This window comes from Protopterus annectens, chromosome 2.part2, assembly GCF_019279795.1.
Source record: "Protopterus annectens isolate FY-2018-M chromosome 2.part2, PAN1.0, whole genome shotgun sequence".
In the NCBI taxonomy this organism is placed as follows: Eukaryota; Metazoa; Chordata; order Ceratodontiformes; family Protopteridae; genus Protopterus; species Protopterus annectens.
In genome coordinates, this window is record NC_056730.1 from 1,107,093,374 (window position 1) to 1,107,115,644 (window position 22,271).

At 36.8% G+C, this 22,271-nt stretch overlaps 1 protein-coding gene across 1 annotated transcript in view; it reads right to left on the bottom strand.

Annotated features, from left to right (window-relative positions):
• Positions 1–22,271, bottom strand: part of DOCK8 (dedicator of cytokinesis 8) — a 1,731,107-nt gene that overhangs the window by 205,153 nt on the left and 1,503,683 nt on the right. The window contains exon 44 of the mRNA XM_044064485.1: positions 11,240–11,329. Coding sequence (XP_043920420.1) covers positions 11,240–11,329 — 90 coding nt within the window. The remainder of the gene's footprint in view (positions 1–11,239; positions 11,330–22,271) is intronic.

Consider the following 22,271-nt stretch of genomic DNA (forward strand, 5'->3'; position numbering starts at 1 on the left):
CCCCAAAATGTCCATTCGATAAACTGGACGTTCGACCAAAAAACACTGCACTTCTGTCTATCAAGCAAAGAAATTGTTGACCAATTGGAACCTTTATATATACATACATACATTTATATATATATATATATATATATATATATATATATATATATATATATATATATATATATACATACATATACACACACACACACACACACACACACACACACACACACACACACACACACACACTCACACACACACACACGCACACACACACACACACACACACACACACACACACACACACACACACACACACTAACACACCCATATATATTTTTTTTCTGACTGTATTTATGCATGTAAGCAGAGGCTTATTCCATAAAGTCAGAAGGCATTGTATATTGTGTCTCTCCCTTTTACTGCTGTTACTGATATTTACTTTTGGTATTAGGTTCCTCAGTCCAGGGATAGTTGTTCCAGCAGTATGTTCAGGCATGGATTTTCAAAGAGAACTGGGTCAGACACTGCATTATACATCTGACAAGAAGCCATTTCTAAGTAACCTGTAAGAGACAGAAAATAAAGACAATTCTGGGAACCCTTCTGAATGGTTGAAGTTATCAAGCTATCTATTTTGTTTTTCGTAAAGAATGGTATCGTATTCAAGTTGTTTCAGATGGCTTGTTCGAAAGGTGCAAAATACAGCCTTTTATTTAATAATGGGCCAGATCACTGAGACAAAAGTAGAACAGTGATTTCATTGGACTGATTCCAGTGCTACCATTACCTCTTCAAAGAATTTAATCAGATTCAAAAGAAAAGCTCTTTCCTTTACAAACCTATTATATTCCACATGTAACAGAAGTAGGTCCTTTGCATGCCATTCTGATAAGTTTCACTTTGACTTTCTCCATGATATTACATAGAATAATAGTGGTTAGGCTGATGAAACTAAAATTGCTTAGTTCTGACAGTATAGCCATGGTGGGAAGCAGGCCAGTATAATATCTAAAGTACTGCAGCCGTTGATCGGATTTCACAACACTTTAACTTTCTCCAAGTACGATATCAAGGAACCCCAACAATTACCAAATGAATGATGCACATGAAATGGTTCCAAGAAAAATAAGTGTCACGTTCCAACTGGTTAAAAACCATTTTAATATAATGTTACAAAATACAGGTTGAGCGCTTTCATCTGCTGTCCGTAGATTTCATCAGAACAATCATCTTAAGTGTCACTCCCTTTTATGCTAATAAATTCCTGCCCTTATTAAAAACAATAACACTTTAACTTTATCATCATACTTAATTAATATTTAAGATAAATGTATTTGATGTTCATTAGGTTACCAATTCAATATTTCAGTTGCCAAAATCCCCCATAATGACTGCATTTTCAATACTTTTTTATATCATGGAAATTTGTTAAGAGATCCTCATGCTGTACAATTTAGAGCTAAGGGCCATGGGGTGGGGTTGCAGATCTGGGTTGAAGTGCTCCCCAACTTAGAGTGAGGGGAGCCAGATCAGAGAACGGCACCTGAGCCAACTATGGGTCTTTTACAAATGCTGAGACACTGTCATGTATACCACTGTATTTGGTAGAATGAAAGGGCTTATACTCTGGAATTTGTTTCATACATTTTGGACCTTGAAGTCAGGTTTCAGTAACAATTCAGACAGTAACATCATCCAAGGTAGCAGTTGTAACTGCCCATTATATAGATGAACCTTCTGTTATTTAGGAAAGCCACTTTCACCTTTAATTTTTTTTTCTTGTCCATTTTTCATATGTATATTTTTGTTTTGGAATTGAAATGGTTTTAAAAAAAGATTATGGAGGTGGAAAATTTCCAGTTCAATTCTTGTCCAAGAGAGAAATGAAGCCTACTAAGCTAAAGCACTCTGGTTGCATGTCTCATTTCTGGTTTGCAGGTAATGAATCCTCATTTATCACACCATGTTCTTAGTTAATGAATTATTGCCAAATTGTTGTCTTGATATATAGGCACCATATGAAGAAATAGGAGGATGCTGATATGCACATCCATTTTACGTGCCTACAGGGGTGTTCAGCAGTCCCATCATATCCTGTTCCACATTCTGGAATGAAGACCTTTTCACACTCTTCACTCCAGTGTGAACAATAACCATGATTTCTTGTCATCAGTACTTTTAAATCATTTATGTCTAGCTGAGATTACCTTAATTTGGTTCCCAGGTAAAAATACCACTTTTCCTAGCAATGCACAAAGTTGATTGGATTATATGTTTGTTTTATACATAAAGAGTCACTAATTCCTAGGATATTTTGGGGTTACCAATTCATAATGACTGCCCTATCAGCCATCAGATCTGGTTTGGTTTAGTTATAACCCCAGACATTTTATTATTGCAGACTGCCCTATTAACATGACATGGTGATTATGTAAGTGTCATGTATTATGGTCAGTTGCAGCTCTGCGCAGTAAGTTATATGTATGAGGTTCTGGTTTTGTTGCATGTATACGTTCTTGAAGTATAGGTGACTTTTTAGCAGAACCTCTTCTTATATGCTGGTGCATCTGCAGGCCTGTTTGTGTGTGTATGTTTGTGTGTGTCTGTGTGTGAGTGCATATGTGGTCAAAGGATGGGACTGATGTTAAGAGCTTAGGATCAGTAGTGTGGATATACCTAATCCTCTCACAGATATTTAATGTTATATCAAGAAGTAGTGCATTTTCTGTGAATCAAAGGCAGTTGCTACACTGTCTGACATAACTGGTATCTCTCAAGTTTACGAGACACGTCATGATGTTCTTACATACCTGTTCTAAAGAAACATTCTCCTTATACAAAAATATAATTTAATTAAATCTGTACTGCTAGTCAAGGCCTACTTTTAGCTTTGTCAAAGGGCTACTAAAGTGTTACGTTTTATGGTGATGCTTCTTTTAACACATTGTGAATTCTGTTTAATCTCTTTATAACTACTTTGCAGGTCATTACTAAGTGCTGGTAGTAACTGGTTACAGCAGAGAGTTGATTATCTGAATTAATTGGGACCTAGGGTAGTTTGGATAATCAAACTGTTCAGATAATGAAACATATAATTGAACTGGATAAAAAACTTCTAAAATCTTGTTTTTTTTTTTCCTGTACTTAGGGAATGCACTTTTCAATGATTCAGCGATTCCAGTGGACAATAAAGAATATTTTTCACACACGAGAGGGCTACAAGCTCAAAACATGCACAGAAGCAAATGTGTATAATGCTTACATATTCAGACTTTATGAGTTTTCCTAACCAAAAACTTTGGAAGGTTGCATTCAGATAACTGACATTTTGGATAATCAATGTTTGGATAATCGACTCTACTGTAGCTAGAAAGTGTTTATTACTGTGGTAACTGTGGTGTATAATGAGTGGCAAGATAATGTATAAATGCTAGGAAAATTGAAGTTTAATTGTTTTAAGGGGTGGGGTTTCAGAATACAGTCTTGTGTTGGTCACTAGTGGGATCTAATAAGAAAAGACCGGGAATGTTTTGTGAAGTTAAATTTGCATAATAGATGTGCAGCTCAAAAGCCACTGGGCTTAAGAATACAACAAAGGCAGGGCAGGAGAAATCAAACATACTCACAAAGCAGTCATTTCTGGCAGCTCACTCGATGTTTTTCCTCATCCTGAACGAAAATACTAGGTCATAGTCTCTCACCTTTCATAAGTAATTATTCCCTTCTGTCCACATATTGTAATATTTTTTTTTTGTGTCTAACTTGAAATAAACTTAATATGAACTCCATCTGCATTTGTAAAAATATCTACACCCTTACATAATAGTATAATAGGTCTGGTATGCCCATTTCACAATAGCCATTCAGGTATTTATCTTAACCTTCCCTTGTAACTTTCAGCTTTTCTTTTTATGTATCAGTTTCACAATGTAGTAATGTAGCTATTAGCAACATAATACTCGCATTTCATTTCATATATATATATATATATATATATATATATATATATATATATATATATATAGTACTTCTGTGTCATATGGTCTGGGGCATGTTTAAAAAATACCCATGGGCCGTCAGACTTGCACAACCTGATTAACAACTGAATTAATAATAAAGACAGATGAATTGGTCATCCAGTCTTACCTCTCAACCTCAAAGTTCAAGAAATCTGGACATAGCCAAAAATAATGGGGGGACCAAGGTCCAGAATCAGAGACAGAATATAAAGACAATTCTGGGAACCCTTCTGAATGGTTGAAGTTATCAAGCTATCTATTTTGTTTTTCATAAAGAATGGTATCGTATTCAAGTTGTTTCAGATGGCTTGTTCGAAAGGTGCAAAATACAGCCTTTTATTTAATAATGGGCCAGATCACTGAGACAAAAGTAGAACAGTGATTTCATTGGACTGATTCCAGTGCTACCATTACCTCTTCAAAGAATTTCATCAGATTCAAAAGAAAAGCTCTTTCCTTTACAAGCCTATTATATTCCACATGTAACAGAAGTAGGTCCTTTGCATGCCATTCTGATAAGTTTCACTTTGACTTTCTCCATGATATTACATAGAATAATACTGGTTAGGCTGATGAAACTAAAATTGTTTAGTTCTGACAGTATAGCCATGGTGGGAAGCAGGCCAGTATAATATCTAAAGTACTGCAGCCGTTGATCGGATTTCTCAACACTTTAACTTTCTCCAAGTACGATATCAAGGAACCCCAACAATTACCAAATGAATGATGCACAAGAAATGGTTCCAAGAAAAATAAGTGTCACGTTCCAACTGGTTAAAAACCATTTTAATATAATGTTACAAAATACAGGCTGAGCGCTTTCATCTACTGTCCGTAGATTTCATCAGAACAATCATCTTAAGTGTCACTCCCTTTTATGCTAATAAATTCCCACCCTTATTAAAAACAATAACACTTTAACTTTATCATCATACTTAATTAATATTTAAGATAAATGTATTTGATGTTCATTAGGTTACCAATTCAATATTTCAGTTGCCAAAATCCCCCATAATGACTGCATTTTCAATACTTTTTTATATCATGGAAATTTGTCAAGAGATCCTCATGCTGTACAATTTAGAGCTGAGGGCCATAGGGTGGGGTTGCAGATCTGGGTTGAAGTGCTCCCCAACTTAGAGTGAGGGGAGCCAGATCAGAGAACGGCACCTGAGCCAACTATGGGTCTTTTACAAATGCTGAGACACTGTCATGTATACCACTGTATTTGGTACAATGAAAGGGCTTATACTCTGGAATTTGTTTCATACATTTTGGACCTTGAAGCCAGGTTTCAGTAACAATTCAGATAGTAACACCATCCAAGGTAGCAGTTGTAACTGCCCATTATATAGATGAACCTTCTGTTATTTAGGAAAGCCACTTTCACCTTTAATTTTTTTTCTTGTCCATTTTTCATATGTTAATTTTTGTTTTGGAATTGAAATGGTTTTAAAAAAAGATTATGGAGGTGGAAAATTTCCAGTTCAATTCTTGTCCAAGAGAGAAATGAAGCTTACTAAGCTAAAGCACTCTGGTTGCATGTCTCATTTCCGGTTTGCAGGTAACGAATCCTCATTTATCACACCATGTTCTTAGTTAATGAATTATTGCCAAATTTTTGTCTTGATATATAGGCACCATATGAAGAAATAGGAGGATGCTGATATGCACATCCATTTTACGTGCCTACAGGGGTGTTCAGCAGTCCCATCATATCCTGTTCCACATTCTGGAATGAAGACCTTTTTACACTCTTCACTCCATTGTGAACAATAACCATAATTTCTTGTCATCAGTACTTTTAAATCATTTATGTCTAGCTGAGATTACCTTAATTTGGTTCCCAGGTAAAAATAACAATTTTCCTAGCAATGCACAAAGTTGATTGGATTATATGTTTGTTTTATACATAAAGAGTCACTAATTCCTAGGATATTTTGGGGTTACCAATTCATAATGACTGCCCTATCAGCCATCAGATCTGGTTTGGTTTAGTTATAACCCTAGACATTTTATTATTGCAGACTGCCCCATTACCATGACATGGTGATTATGTAAGTGTCATGTATTATGGTCAGTTGCAGCTCTGCACAGTAAGTTATATGTATGAGGTTCTGGTTTTGTTGCATGTATACGTTCTTGAAGTATAGGTGACTTTTTAGCAGAACCTCTTCTTATATGCTGGTGCATCTGCAGGCCTGTTTGTGTGTGTATGTTTGTGTGTGTCTGTGTGTGAGTGCATGTGTGGTCAAAGGATGGGACTGATGTTAAGAGCTCAGGCTCAGTAGTGTGGATATACCTAAACCTCTCACAGATATTTAATGTTATATCAAGAAGTAGTGCATTTTCTGTGAATCAAAGGTAGTTGCTACACTGTCTGACATAACTGGTATCTCTCAAGTTTACGAGACACGTCATGATGTTCTTACATACCTGTTCTAAAGAAACATTCTCCTTATACAAAAATATAATTTAATTAAATCTGTACTGCTAGTCAAGGCCTACTTTTAGCTTTGTCAAAGGGCTACTAAAGTGTTACGTTTTATGGTGATGCTTCTTTTAACACATTGTGAATTCTGTTTAATCTCTTTATAACTACTTTGCAGGTCATTACTAAGTGCTGGTAGTAACTGGTTACAGCAGAGAGTTGATTATCTGAACTAATTGGGACCTAGGGTAGTTTGGATAATCAAACTGTTCAGATAATGAAACATATAATTGAACTGGATAAAAAACTTCTAAAATCTTGTTTTTTTTTCTGCACTCAGGGAATGCACTTTTCAATGATTCAGCGATTCCAGTGGACAATAAAGAATATTTTTCACACACGAGAGGGCTACAAGCTCAAAACATGCACAGAAGCAAATGTGTATAATGCTTACATATTCAGACTTTATGAGTTTTCCTAACCAAAAACTTTGGAAGGTTTCATTCAGATAACTGACATTTTGGATAATCAATGTTTGGATAATCGACTCTACTGTAGCTACAAAGTGTTTATTACTGTGGTAACTGTGGTGTATAATGAGTGGCAAGATAATGTATAAATGCTAGGAAAACTGAAGTTTAATTGTTTTAAGGGGTGGGGTTTTAGAATACAGTCTTGTGTTGGTCACTAGTGGGATCTAATAAGAAAAGACCGGGAATGTTTTGTGAAGTTAAATTTGCATAATAGATGTGCAGCTCAAAAGCCACTGGGCTTAAGAATACAACAAAGGCAGGGCAGGAGAAATCAAACATACTCACAAAGCAGTCATTTCTGGCAGCTCACTCGATGTTTTTCCTCATCCTGAACGAAAATACTAGGTCATAGTCTCTCCCATTTCACAAGTAATTACTCCCTTCTGTCCACATATTGTAATATTTTTTTTTGTGTCTAACTTGAAACAAACTTAATATGAACTCCATCTGCATTTGTAAAAATATCTACACCCTTACATAATAGTATAATAGGTCTGGTATGCCCATTTCACAATAGCCATTCAGGTATTTATCTAAACCTTCCCTTGTAACTTTCAGCTTTTCTTTTTATGTATCAGTTTCACAATGTAGTAATGTAGTTAATAGCAACATAATACTCGCATTTCATTTCATATATATATAGTAGTTCTGTGTCATATGGTCTGGGGCATGTCTAAAAAATACCCATGGGCCGTCAGACTTGCACAACCTGATTAACAACTGAATTAATAATAAAGACAGATGAATTGGTCATCCAGTCTTACCTCTCAACCTCAAAGTTCAAGAAATCTGGACATAGCCAAAAATAATGGGGGGACCAAGGTCCAGAATCAGAGACAAATTTTAAATATTGCTCTTACAAACTTAGAAAGTTGCCAGAATAACCGGTTTTCTGAATTGATTTGCCAGAAAAACATTAGTTTTAAGAATAGGCCAAAAATATGAGACAAAAATCTGGACAATCTGTTTTCATCTGGACAGCTAAGAGGGATCCTTCAAATTGCCTGTAGGTGTGCATGTTATGTGTCCACATCTTGCAATATACGCACCCTGCTCAGGATTTTTTCTCACCCTTGCCTGCACTGATCTGCTCCTGCTCCCCCATAACCCAAAATTAGAAAAAGCAGATTATCAGAGGATGAATGACAGTTTAAGTAATTTTAGACATGTATTATCTGTAGTCTTACATGCATACTTTATGACTGCCATAGCCAGTATTTAACTATTTTTGCAGTAAGAGATTAGGGTGGCTAGATTCTGCCTCATTTAATCCTGCTAAGTTACACTTGTTATAAAAAATGCTTTCACAGTATTATGATAAAATCAAAAAAGGGCTTGTTTCATTAGCAATTTCCTCTTTAAAAATGGAAGTATTCCAGTACTGTCGGCATATACAGAAATGTGGACTCTATTTCACTCGACCATAGTTTGGATCACTGAGTTGTAACCAGCCAGAACTGGGTTACTGATTATCTGTAGAGTGACACTGAAACTGAACGAAAACTTCTTTTTCACAGGCAGCCAAGCCTCCCCAACATTGACCCACCTAATTCCTAGGTTGTACTACCTTGAAGGCTTGAAGGAAATGCAGATACCCTGTTTTACAACAAAGCCAATTATTTACTTTGTCAATGTTTCAGTGTTGTTAAAAACAAACTCTGAGCTAATATTATTAGCAATTCAATAACTTGCTACAATTGAAGTCTGAGCCTACACATTCAACTTCACACACATTGGCCATTTGATGACCATTTCAAAAATATAAGCATTATTTATGAACCATACACATTCCCTTTGAACCATTTATCTACCATCTTCTTGAAAATGTCCAAACTTTCTTTTTTTTTTTCTTTATATTTTCACAGGTAACACATTCCAAAGTCTGCGAACCCTGCGAGAAAAGAAAGAATTACATAACATAGACCTTAAAGGGGGTAACACCAGCAAATGAGAATTGTTCCTAGTTCTCACATAACGATGGATAAACTCTACACCTAATATAGCAGCTTATTCCTTGTTGTTGGAACATTTAAACATCATCATTATTAATTCCCCTCCTAGCAACCTGCCACGAACTGAAAACAAGTTCAAAGTTTTTAATCTTTCCATATAACGAGGATACTTTGCTACAGTAATCGGACTTGTAAAAATCTTTGTACTTTCTCTATTTTTTTTTATTTTTGTTTGACTGAAAATACAAAAGGGGATACGATACTCTAGCAATGGTCTTACAGCAGATATATAGAAAATTATTAAAATTCTGACATCTTTACTCTTTTTTCTTCAAGTTGAACAATTACAGTCATTTACTGTTTATATGTAATTGTCAGAGTAAAGTATTCCAATTTGCTTTACACAAATGCTCATTAGTCTGGCAAACCTAGATTAACGACTCTTTAACCTGATCATACTAGCAGGGTCAACCATTCTCATCCATAGACAGTCCCTGCACCCATCAGTTATAGCCCATTGTTGACTGTGTATACCACAGATGTCTAGCTACAGAAAAACTAACTAACCAACCAACAAATTATGAATACAATAATGTATTTCAAGTTTGATTCAACTTTTACAGATGCATGGGAGACAGGATTTTTTAAAAATGTCTATTACCATTGATCCCATGGTATGTTAACACAAGTAGTGTTATTATATTATCTGATTCTATTTTTGGGCCTTTGCCTGCCCTCCTTCCTTTAGGCTTTGTGTATATTTCTTGTGCTAAGAAGCTGAGAGGCATGGACAAGATGATTTGCGATTTGGTGCTATTTACTATGGATACCAGCTAATATATTCCTGCAACAAAAGAGTGTTTTATTTATGTAGCAACAACTGTATTTTCAGTATGAGGAGGAGTAACTCTGGGTCTATATTACATAGTCAAAGTTTACAGAGTGAATGCTCTTAAATCGACCTCAAAATAGCGAAACAACAGAATATCAAATGTCTAGAGCAGCGATTTTCTTTCCCAGGGAAAAAAAATTGCTGCTCAAAAAAAACAAACAAAAAAAAAAAGAAACAACAACCCCCCCCAAATCCACACACAAAGTAAAGTGGGGGGGCTTTGTTCCCCACACCCCCTACTTAAATATACCAACTCCGAGATTGCATCGCTGTTCCAGATGTTAGGGATTCTGTGGTTTCTCTATTTTGCAGTCAATGTAAGAGCATTCGCTCTTTTCAAACTTTGATTATCCGATACAGACCAATTACTCTTAGGTGTATGCTGTAGCCCACAAAGAAGTTCAAAAATGAGCATCTTGATAAATAATAAAGTGGAAGTGCCTCTCCAATCCCACTACTGATCATTGGTTGAATGCTGCAACTGTTCATATGCTGCATTTTGATTTGTAGCTATGTTCATTTGTACATAATGCAGGTTTCAATAATGCAAGTTATTGACCCAAACTGTAACTGACAGTGAAATGTCCAACAGTGGACTCTATAACAGTTCTGATGTATCTACATCATGTGTTACTAATATTTTCAAGTTCCTCCACCTAAATATAGCTATGCCAGTCATTACAGACAGCAGGGAGCTCATAATGACCTATAACAGCACACTAGACTTAGCTGACTATTGTTTTATTTGTTTTTGGTTTGAATAAACATAAAAAAAGAATCAATGCAGTAAAGCAATGTGCAAAGTCTTTGCCAGCATGCAACACTGAATGAGTGAAGCCTTACACTGTCACATACAGAGCGAATGCGACCATGTGAAATGGATATGATCCTTTGTTTTATATCAAGCTAGAGTCAATCAAGTGATAACGGGGCTTGTTATATTAAAGGTGTAACTAGTATCTCTTTTACTGGAGTGCCTCTAGAGTGAGCGTACAGAATAAAGTAAATCAGAAAGACAGATGAGGAGATAAGAAAAGTCAAATGCTTTAAAGGAATACCCAATGCATAATACTACAACTGGGGTAATTATCACAAAGCCAAACAAAAAAAAAAGTAAAAAAGCACAACATTAATTAGTACAGCATCAAAACAGACATAAAACAAAGTGCCTTAGATGCTTCAGTTTAGAATGGCCCACTATTAAAATGCATACATGTGAAAAAACATTGCAACTTATAATGCATCTCGCCTCATTTTAAAGAATTGCAACTGCTAATAATGGTAGTTTTTAATGCCCTTTTGGCTTTTGCCTCACAATAACATAGATATACAAGAAAATCTGTTTAGAGCATGTCACAGAAATGTTTTTTCTCACATATTTACACTATATGTAATGTGCATTTATTTAAATAACATAGTACCTTGTTTGGGTCCAGCTTGCGTTCATCTACCGGAATAGAATCTTTAATGACAACCACAGCATTCTCACCAAAACACTGGCCATAAAATGCCTAAAAGAAGAAAAAAAAAGATGCAAAAGAAGATATTATAATAGAGTCCTTAAAGTAAATAAATATATATAGGACTACCATCAGCATAAATAGAGTCTACTACAGATCACCAAAAAGGAGTCAGGGAAGGAGCTAGTCATTGACTCCTGTTCACCAAAAGCTTCAGTCATGGAAAGTGGATTCTGTTGGTGGGAAGTTTTGTGATGAAATGTGCTGGGAGATCCCCACATGCCTCAAGTCAGGTCATATCATCTTAATGTAGGTGATAGCTTATGTTTTTTTTTTGACGGAAGGATTTGGAGTGGAAGAGTTGGTAGTGTTCCTTGTCTGTTTCCCCTTTGGTCATTCACTATGTTTCCATCTCAAAGTGTACGAAATTCTGTTGGACTTAACTAAGTTAAGCAGATGTAAAGCTTCATTTTCCAAAATGCAGCATTATCTGCCAAAAAAATGCCCAAAGTGTGCCCTTTCTCTACATAATGAGACTGGCACTTAACCAAATGACACTTCATATACTTTTCACAAGAAACAGCATATGAAGATGACTACCATTACTTTTAAAAGCTTAGTAATCTGCAGGTATTAAATAATGATGTTAACCTGTGGCCAGCTGCCTGTAAAACCTTTGATGTACACATAAGCTATTACACCTTTTTTATTTGGCTAATGACAGACGTTAAAAGGGATAGTTGCTTCATCTCTTGATGTGGACCAAGGTGGCGTTACAACAAACTGGTGTAGATTTTCATGCAGCTGCTTTTCCCATTATAAAAGAAATGAAGAATGGTACCCCAACTTACAAATGCTACGGCATTAATCTTACATAAAAAGCACTGTTGACATTTGGTTTGAGGGCAGGTCATACATAACAGAGAAGGAGTTGTGACAACTATATAATATTATTTTATTCATGAGGAACACAGTCTGTTTGTGGTGAAGAGGAACGAAACCCTGATTGTATTTCCAGTGATTAAAATTCAAGTAGAGCAGCAATACTGGGTTCAGCCTGCTGGCGAGGACTGGAACTTAGTGGTAAGTGATGGCTCACACACTACAAAGAGATGATGATGCAAGATGCTGCTTCTTAAATATCAGCTGATGATGAACAATGTGCTACCTTGAAGCATAGAAACAAATGGAGAAGCAGCAGGCTTGCTAAAGAGTACTCTGCACTCTAGCTGGAACACATCCATAGGGAAGTAGTCATTTTTGTTAGGTGCAGCACTCCAAGCTGGCTGGGGTAGAGGTGGGGAGCAGGACATATATATATATATATATATATATATATTTATACATATGTTGTTGTGTCTTTCGACTTATCCCGGTTAGGGGTCACCACAGCGGAACTCCGGTCCGCTAATGTTTGGTACTGGATTTTTACGTGCCCTGACGCACAGCCTTCAACGAAGGCATGCTCATTCACGCATGCTTCCACACAGAAGACGCTCTAGCTGAGAATCGAACAGGACAACATCTTGCTGTGTGGCAACAACGCTACCGCAGTATATATATATATATATATATATATATATATATATATATATATATATAAATTACTGGGGCCTATGTCTTAGCTGGCTGTTTAATATGGATTCCATCCATGAGGCAGTTTGCTCCTTTGCTTAGGGATACCTGCTTACTGAGGGCAAATTTGGGGGGTAGATCAACAGCTAAGAGGTAAAATGCTAAAGGAGGGTGGTGGCTAGTTACAGACACTCAGATCACTAGGCAGGGCCGGCTTTTGGTCAACTGGTGCCCTAGGCAAAAGGGCTCCACAGCACTTGCCCCCCCCACACTACCTGGTGCCCACATCCTGGTCCACCTACACCATCCAGATTACTTTTGACTTCCTTTTTTTCACACTTTGCCTTACTCTTCAATTTTTTGTGCATTCATTCAACACATTTTAAAGAAACCATTTCTTTACTACAAAAAATAAACAAATACATACTTGAAAAGTGCTCCTGCTAGAGTAGCTCCCCAGATGGTCACCTAATTTGCCTATGCTTAAGGCCAGCTATGCCGCTGGGGAGCAACACAAGAAAAATTAATATTTAAATGAGGCAGTACAATTCAGAAATATCAAGACTGCTTGCCAGCACTGTCCAAATAAAAAGTCACTTTGGTTCTTATAATTACGTCCCAAATGCCACAGGGATGTTCATACCCTATTCTATCTCGACCTGAAGATAAATTAAGATATGCTATGCATTTAATGATGATATAAGGAATAAAAGATAACAGATTCACAAAGGCTACTGTTAAGTCATTTCCTGAAATTTTCATTCAACAATGGTATGAGGTTTCATAAATCACACTGACTGTTCCAGATAAAAATCATGAATTGGTGGTGATGGATGTGGTAGTAGGATATTTTACATTGAGACTATATTACATTGTTGAAATCTTCTTTCATTGATGGCTTATTCATCTACCCTATCTATCAAAACTAACTTCAGCGAACATCAACATTTTTTACAAGGTAAGTAATCAACTATGCCCTTTTCCCCACTGTAGTGTGATCTCAGAGTTGGGTATATATAGTTAGGGGGTGTGCAGGGGTGCAGCCCCCCACATTGGGGGATGTGGGGGTGAGGTCCCCCACTTGGGTGGGTTTGATTTAGTGCAATGTATGTTTCATATGTATATCATTTTGATGTTCGCTGAAGTTACTTTCTCACCATGGAATGGTTGTGGTACTGAAGCAGGAGGGGCTTTAGTATCGACTCTCATTCCAGAGCATTTAAGGAACAAACACAGCTCATAGCTCCAGCTGATTTATTTGAAACTTCCTGCCCTGATCCAAGAAGTTGTTAACTAAGGCTTGTCAATCCACTGATGGTGCATGTATAGTCAGAACCTGTGATGAATTCTGCTGCAGGAAGAAAAGGCTCTTATTGAGACGGTGAGGATGGTTTACCACCCCACAGCCCAGTGACATGGGCCTGAAACCATAAGTAAATCCACGAATAAGTGATCCTTTTGTAATAACTAACATTTCATATTCCACTGAGACACTCACGTCCTTATGTGGGCGTAAGGCCCAATGAAGATCGCTGGCACTATTAAGCCAAGAAGATGCACAAAGGCCAGGTCCTGGACTCACTGGTGCATCTTCACAAAGGTTACTGAAGTTGAATCTTCATACCAGCTACTGAGGTCATGACCACCTGAACTCTCTTTGTGGACAGGAATGACTGACACTGCAGAGTGTCCATGTCTGCCAGATGAGGGCGATCCTCTGAAATGATCTTAGAGAAGACTGCTGTAAGTTTCTGAAGAGTTCCAGGGCCTGCAAACCTGGGTGTGTATAAACCAAGAACACTACCAGAAAGTTTCTTAAAGTGGCCATCATCAGCTGTTCATCCAGTTATAAGAGCACATGCAGTTCCTTCTCCCGCAAGGCCGCCTCTATAATGCTTAGGATGTTGCCATACTTAATAGGTGGAATGGAAAGATCAATATGCAACATTGTATTCTTAAGGTTTTAACTCCTCAAAGCAAGCTGAAAGAATCTGTTGTGCCACAACATGGCCATCATTCCACGTGACACCAACCAGGTGTCTGAAAAAGCAGGCAGCATGACCCCACACACAGTCACCAACCTGAGCATGATGCACCATATGGATGTGCTCACTGGAATTGCTGAGATCCAGATGTAGGATGGTCAAGGGTATGCACCAGGCATTTAAAAGGTGGACAGGAATGTTCTGACCCCTTCAGACATACCTCTTAAGGCAGTAGCCAGAGACAGTAGCTTCACTATCCTCCCATCCCCATTACCACCCACCCACCCCATATCATTACATTTATACATTCTAAGGCCAATCCCACACAACATTCAACCAATTAGAGAAAACCTCTAATGAGCTATCAGAGCTAACACCATAACACGCTACTATTTCTCTCAAGCCCAAGTGCAATTAAAGTATTAGGCATCTAAATTAGAATATTGCTAAGCAATCTTACGCACTTTACCACATCCATTTCTCTGACTTCAGTACATGCAGTACAACCTACCATCTTCATAATACAGTACACACCTCACATCTTGCATATTAATTAAATTACACCTCACTCTTTGTCTCATTTTGGTGACATTCAAACCTATTTAGCAAATTAACCAACCCACTTAATTCACCCCTACCTTCAATTCACTGTTAATTTCCTTCTTTACTGGTGGCATCTAAGTCTAGGTGAAAGCTAGACAAACCCCACCACACTCTCACTCAAAATATAGGTTGCAACTAGCAATTCTTTGTTACCCTTTTTCTTAACAAGTGGCATCCATGTCTAGGTGGCAACTGGATTAACTCTACCACACTCTTTCCTCTCATTCTCAGTACTGGGTGCAAATGGCTATGTACAGCTAGACCAGTTTTACTCTCTCTCTCTACCATATTGAACAGGTAGCATATAAACCAGACAACCTTTCTACCTTTTGCCCATTATTGGTGGCAACTATAATTTCCTTAGTACTGATGGCATCTAAGTATAGAAAGTAAATAGGCCAATTTGTCTAGTTGGCAGACTGACCAACCCACCACACACTCTTATTTACACTACTGGTGGTAGCTTAGACTAGCTGGTGGATAAAATAGCCTACCTCCCTTGCATCTATTCTCTCCTAATTGCGGAAACTAAGTCTAGGTGTCATATAGTCTAGGCACACTCTATTCTAACTTCTTCACCTTATAGGCTTGACACCCAAATGACTATCCCATCCTACCTGCAATACTTTATTGCACTGTTTCCACTTCCTATAATTCTCCCAGCACTGCCAATATGACACCGACACAACTCCTCAAAATAATCTAGCTCTTAACTTCCTGTATTATACTCATCCTGCAGCTCAGATTCACTTCCACAAAAATATACCTTCCAACCTTTATTTAGGCAAAGCAAGCCACGGTCTCTACCCCATTTCACCATATACCCTCAATAATGACTGCACACCACTACTACTTTTTATCAGTAAATAAAAAATATTATTCATACTTATCTCCTAGAAAACTCAGTGTCCCCTTCAGATAAGTTCAAAGTATCCCCTTCAGATAAGTTCAAAGAACTATTAGCAAAGTTGTACTATCTATTCTATAAACTATTCTGCTCTGGTGACATACAACTCACCCTGGACCTAGCTCACAAACTCTACTAATTCCATCCTCTAGTAAATGTATTCATACTACCAGACACCTGAGAATCACTTGCATTACTCCATGCAGCATCAATAACAAATGGATAAAGGTAGAAAGCTGGATCACTCAAGAAGATCCACATACTACCGACATACCTGAAATCTGAATCAACAATGAATTCTGCCCCCAACTCCATCCATACAAATTACCATATTACCATCGACAACAGACCAATCAGTAAAAGTGATTGTGCTCATCCTTACAAATTACTGAAACCAAGACTTCCCAGACAACTGATGATATAGTCCTCATACTGGATCAATGCCCATATCATCCTGGGAGGTCATACACATTGTCATACACATTTACACATAGACTCCTTTTATAGCCCCTTACCTCTTCCATGCCAATTTTACAGTAAACATTATGTAATATGTTCTCCCAAGGTTTCTCCAAAAACTGTACTACATGAGGTGACTGCAACATAAATGCATCAGGACCAGGCAGAACACAACCCAACAAATGTTACAGACCAGTCTTCCTGATTAGTTGCTACAGCAACCCACCAGGCCCAGCAATCAAACAGGGAAGCACTCTACCATGGAAATTATAATTTCAAATATAAAACGCAGAGACATTAATATTGAAATACAGCCCAATTCTATCAGTGACCACTGCCCCATTCTATTCTATTAGACACTCAAAACTATGAAGGATCTTCTAGAAATAATTAATAGCAGATCCTCCCCACCAAATGCAAAACATACACCCATCGATACACACTCACTGATGGGTGTGAGAGCAGAAGCGCCCTTGGCTGACAGACAGTATTAACAAAAATCATTGAAAAGCGAGGCCACACAGAAATTATGGAAATCTAATTCCAACAATGCTCGATTACACCTACCTAGAACTTAGAAATGTCACTAGAATAGGCAAATTGGTACCAAGGCCCTCCACCTTTGAAACAGACAGCATATCTTCTCTTTCCAACCTAAAGCATTCTGGAAGGAAATAAAAAAATCTAATGGGTCAGATCACAGATGTAGAATAGTGTGTGTTATACGTTTAAGAAGCATTTCAAGGTCATCACGTGCATATAAATAGCAAGCATGTGCTAGATTCAGTGCCATTTTGAGAATGCAGCTAGAGAGTGAGCACGTATGAGTGTAATAGCTAGTTCGTTTATAGGTTTATCAAAGCTAAAAGTTTCCACAGGTACCACCAAGGATCGCAAACCAGCTATTATAGTTTGAAAACACAGCTTTACTAAAAAAAAAACAAAAAACACATACACTACTGGTATTAACGTCTCCTGTCTAATACGCTTTCATTTAAAAGTTACTTCATCAGATGCGGACTGACTTATGAAACATTCCCTTTATGCTTCCTCTATTCAATGAATTAATTAATTAACCAATGAAGTTAAAGGAATAATTATTAATTAATTAATACAGAGTATTTTGAGTGTAAAGTGACTATGTGTATATATAGTTTTCAAAGTGAAAAGTGAACATAAAGCCATACTAAGAACCTCTACCTAAAATTGATATCTTATGTTAAAACGTTCATAAATTAATATAAAAATCCTATGCTTAAGTCTTTTAAAACTTCAAAAAAAAAATACATACAATTATAAATAATAGACTTAAGCCTCCCTCTAGTGTCCACTCTAATAATTACACTCTGAACTCATAAAGATAAATACAGCCAAACATAAACTTTGTGATTTGGCATTGACATCAATATACAAATGAATATACTCATATTAAAAACCATTTCAATCCTAAAATTCTGTTTAAAATATATAAATACATATTATAAAAGTTATAAAAATTAAATACACATTGCAAAAACCTAACAAAACATTTTCTTCTATTAAAAGCATCATTAAAGTTTGGCTGCCCTTAGTTTAAGCACAGGGGCAATTGAGATGTAGTCGTTAAGACTAGGAAATGTATTTGCTTGAAGGGTGATCTGCCACCATAACTCTTTATATTCTATTGTTTCCTCCCATAGGCCACCCCTTCCATCCATTTTTACTTGTTCTATAACAAAGAACTTGTAATAAGCATTACTACACGTTTGTTTATGCTTAAATAAAGCATTGGTGTCTTTGTGAGTCTGGATTTCATACATATGTTTGTATACTCTTCTTCGAAGTTTACGTTCTGTCTTGCCAATATAAAATGCTTGGCAACCCTGACATATGACTAAATAGACCAAGCCACTGGAATCACAATTACTATATTCCTTACTCATAATAGCTGTGTTCCTACTTTCCAAGGAGACACTCTCCTTGTTTGCTATATAGCTGCATTGGGCACAGTGGTCACACTTAAAAGTTCCTTTCCTTTTCTTTGTTGTACTGTTCTGTCCTATTTCTTTCTCTAATAAATTTTTCAAACTCAATGAATTTCTAAAGACCACTTTTAATTCTTTCTTAGGTCTCTTTTCGAGATCTGTTAAGTGCAACAAATCTATTCCATTCAGTATTTAATATAGACCTGATCAGATTAGAACTTCCATTTCTGTATATATCCTGTTTAGCCTGGTTCTCATTCTCTTGGTTGTCAAGACTAATACCTAAAATAGGCCTGAATTTATCCACTCGCCTTTCACATGCCTCTTTTTCTACCTGATCTATCAACCAAGTAGGATATTCCCTAGCTGTAAAGAACTGCCTTAGTAAACCCATTTCTTTAAAAAATCCTTAAGCATAGGATTTTTATATTAATTTATGAATGTTTTAACATAAGATATCAACTTTTAGGTACAGGTTATTAGACAGTATGGTTTTCAATAAGTAAAATGGTTTTATGTTCACTTTGAAAAACGTATATGCACATAGTCACTTTACACTCACAATACCCTGTATTAATTAATTAATAATTATTCCTTTAACTTCATTGGTTAATCAATTAATTTATTGAGTACAGGAAGCATAAAGGGATTCTTTCATAAGTCAGTCTACATCTGATGAAGTAACTTTTAAACGAAAACATATTAGACAGGAGACGTTAGTGCCAGTAGTGTATGTGTTTTTTGTTTTTTATTAAAGCTGTGTTTTCAAACTACAATAGCTGGTTTGCGATCCTTGGTGGTACCTGTGGATACTTTTGGAAGTGAGTTTTGGTGCCTTGGTGAGCATTTCATTTATCTAAGTAAAGTTATTAAGCCTCAATCCTGATGTGTTTGTACATAATAAAGCTGCTTGAACAGAACCCATGAAGGCTTGTCTATATATATCCTGAATTGATGAGTGATATGGTGTCATAACCGGGATTCCAGAGACTGCTTTTCAGAGCTATGAGGTGCAGAGTTAGCAGTGAAGGTAAACTAAGAGAACCAATCACAAAAAAGGGCCAAAAATAAACCAAAGGGAATGAAAATTTGCACAAATGATTTATTTTATAAGAAAGATAAAACAGAGCATTACAAAGGCAGAACCCACATTAATAAACAAGCAAGATTAACAAAAGGTTTATTAAATAAATGAAATGTTTAAAATTAGATATTTGATAAAATGATTATCAGAAAAGCACATAAGGGGTTCAGAACTGCAAAACGAGTATGTTTAAAGTAACACGAGCAGAAGAAAAGTACAATGGGCATGAAAAAGATTAAAAGTGCAAAGCGAATGTAATAAGGGCAAAAAGGGCACATTATGCATAAGTAAAGCAAGGCGACTGCATGTTTTTTGGCAAAGTACTGTGTTTTGGCATAACTACTACTTTGCATTGTATTCGGGGCATAACTAGAGTTATTTGAAGTATCTCAAAGTGTGTAAAAGTGCTTACAGTGTGTGCTTATTACTGTGCATTTATTCCAAAGAGTTTGTGTGCAAAGTGCAACTATTTCAAGAAGTACAGTCAAAATACAGACATTTTGAAAAGTTTCTTGTGCTGGGTGTGTCTATTTACCAAGTGCCACCATTACAGAGTGTTTTTTGAACTGTAAAGATTTACTTAGCAAAGTACAGCCATTTTGGGAAAGTTTCACTGTGCTGTCTTCAGTTCATTTGCAAACTGCAATTACTTTGAAATATTTCTTACACTGAGCTTCTTCTGCCCTGTTTATTCGCACAGTGCAGTTATTTTGAAATGTTTCTTACACTGATAAGAGGTGATTTCTTACAGTACAGTGATTTCAAGAGTATTCTTGTGCTCAAGAGACTCATTTCGCAAAGTTCAGTTATTCAGAGGATTGTTGTGCTATTAGGCATAATTACAAATAATGGCATAAATTTCTGGCATATCTATGTGTGTGTGTGTGTGTGTGTGTGTGTGTGTGTGTGTGTGTGTGTGTGTGTGTGTCCATGCATACTTGCAAAAGCCTTCACTGGTATGTGTTAATATGACAGATGGATTTTGAAAACCACCACCACTTGTATTTGATCAGAATGTTGCAGAGAATTGGAGAATATTTGAGCAAGAATAAGATATTTTTATATAAGCAGCTTATTCTGACAAAGATACATGCACCAGGGCATTCATTTTGCTAAACCTAGCTGGGTCAGAAGCCATTTAAAGAGAGCATTCATTTGTGTATGCACCAGCAGTATAAGAGTGAGAGGGTGAAAACCATCATATTGCTGTACAGGCTAAATCAAGGGGAGACACTGAGTGTTTGAAATGCAAATTCAGGGAAATGTGTAACCCCTAGACAAATATTACATTAGAGAGGCATTTGTTTTACACAAGAGATCAGAAACCAGGGGAAACTTTTGCAGCTTATATTGCTGACCTGAGAAACAAAGCTAAAATGTGTCGGTTTTTCATGACTTAAAAGATGAGTTGATAAAGGACAGGTTTGTGTGTTTTATTAATAGTGCTGTAGTGAGAAAGATTTTGCTTTGTGACAGTGATTTAACACTGAGCAAAGCTATTGAGATTTGTTAAACCCATGAAGTTACAGAAAGGCACACAAGTATACTTGCAAGTGATAAAAGCATGGTTTCAGCCGGCTCCAGAACAACTGTAGACAGCATGCAACATGTGGCTAGCAGAAGCAGGCCTAAGCACATGGCACCTGCCAGCTCTGCAGGCTCCCCAGGTAAAACCCATAGTTTCCAGCAAGTTCTAAGAAAAGGACATGCTCTGTGCAGTACAAGGTTGAGTCAACAAAATCCAAATCCAGCTTTATTCGTACCTGTCACAATTGTGGTGCCAGTCATGAGACTAAAAGAGAAAAATGCTTAGCATTTGGTCAGCAATGCCACAAGTGTAAAAAATGGAAGCATTTTCAAATGTTTTTCAGATCAAGTAAACCCCACACAGTTGTAAACAAGGGTCACTTAAAAAAGCAAGTTGATCATATAGAGAGCTACAATTCTACGTTCTATGTAGATGGTGCATCAGTAATTGGTGAAAAGTTTGATGTAGTAAATTAATTTGTTGGCAAAGAATTAAGTGTTTTGTATTGTCCAGATCAATGGAAAATCCACCGAGCTCAAAGTGTAATGTTATGTCAGCAGACACATTTGCTAAGGTGAAAACTGGTGAACAATTCAGTGTGGCTAGTTGTGTGAAACTTGTTGCTTAGGGAGGTGAAGAAATTCAAACCAAAGGCTCAGTAGTGCTTTCATATTATTTGGCTAGGAACTGTTACAGCTTACTATTTTATGCAGTCCGAAGACCTGTGCAATCACTGTTGCGTTTCAGAGACAGTTTGAGAATGAATTTGCTAAAGTTCATCATACTCTGAGCTTTGGCCAGCTAAGGCCGACATGCAATCAATTGGACGTATAAGTGAATTTAAGTAAATCTTTATCTGCACTTTTTTTTCAAATAATACAGCATTTA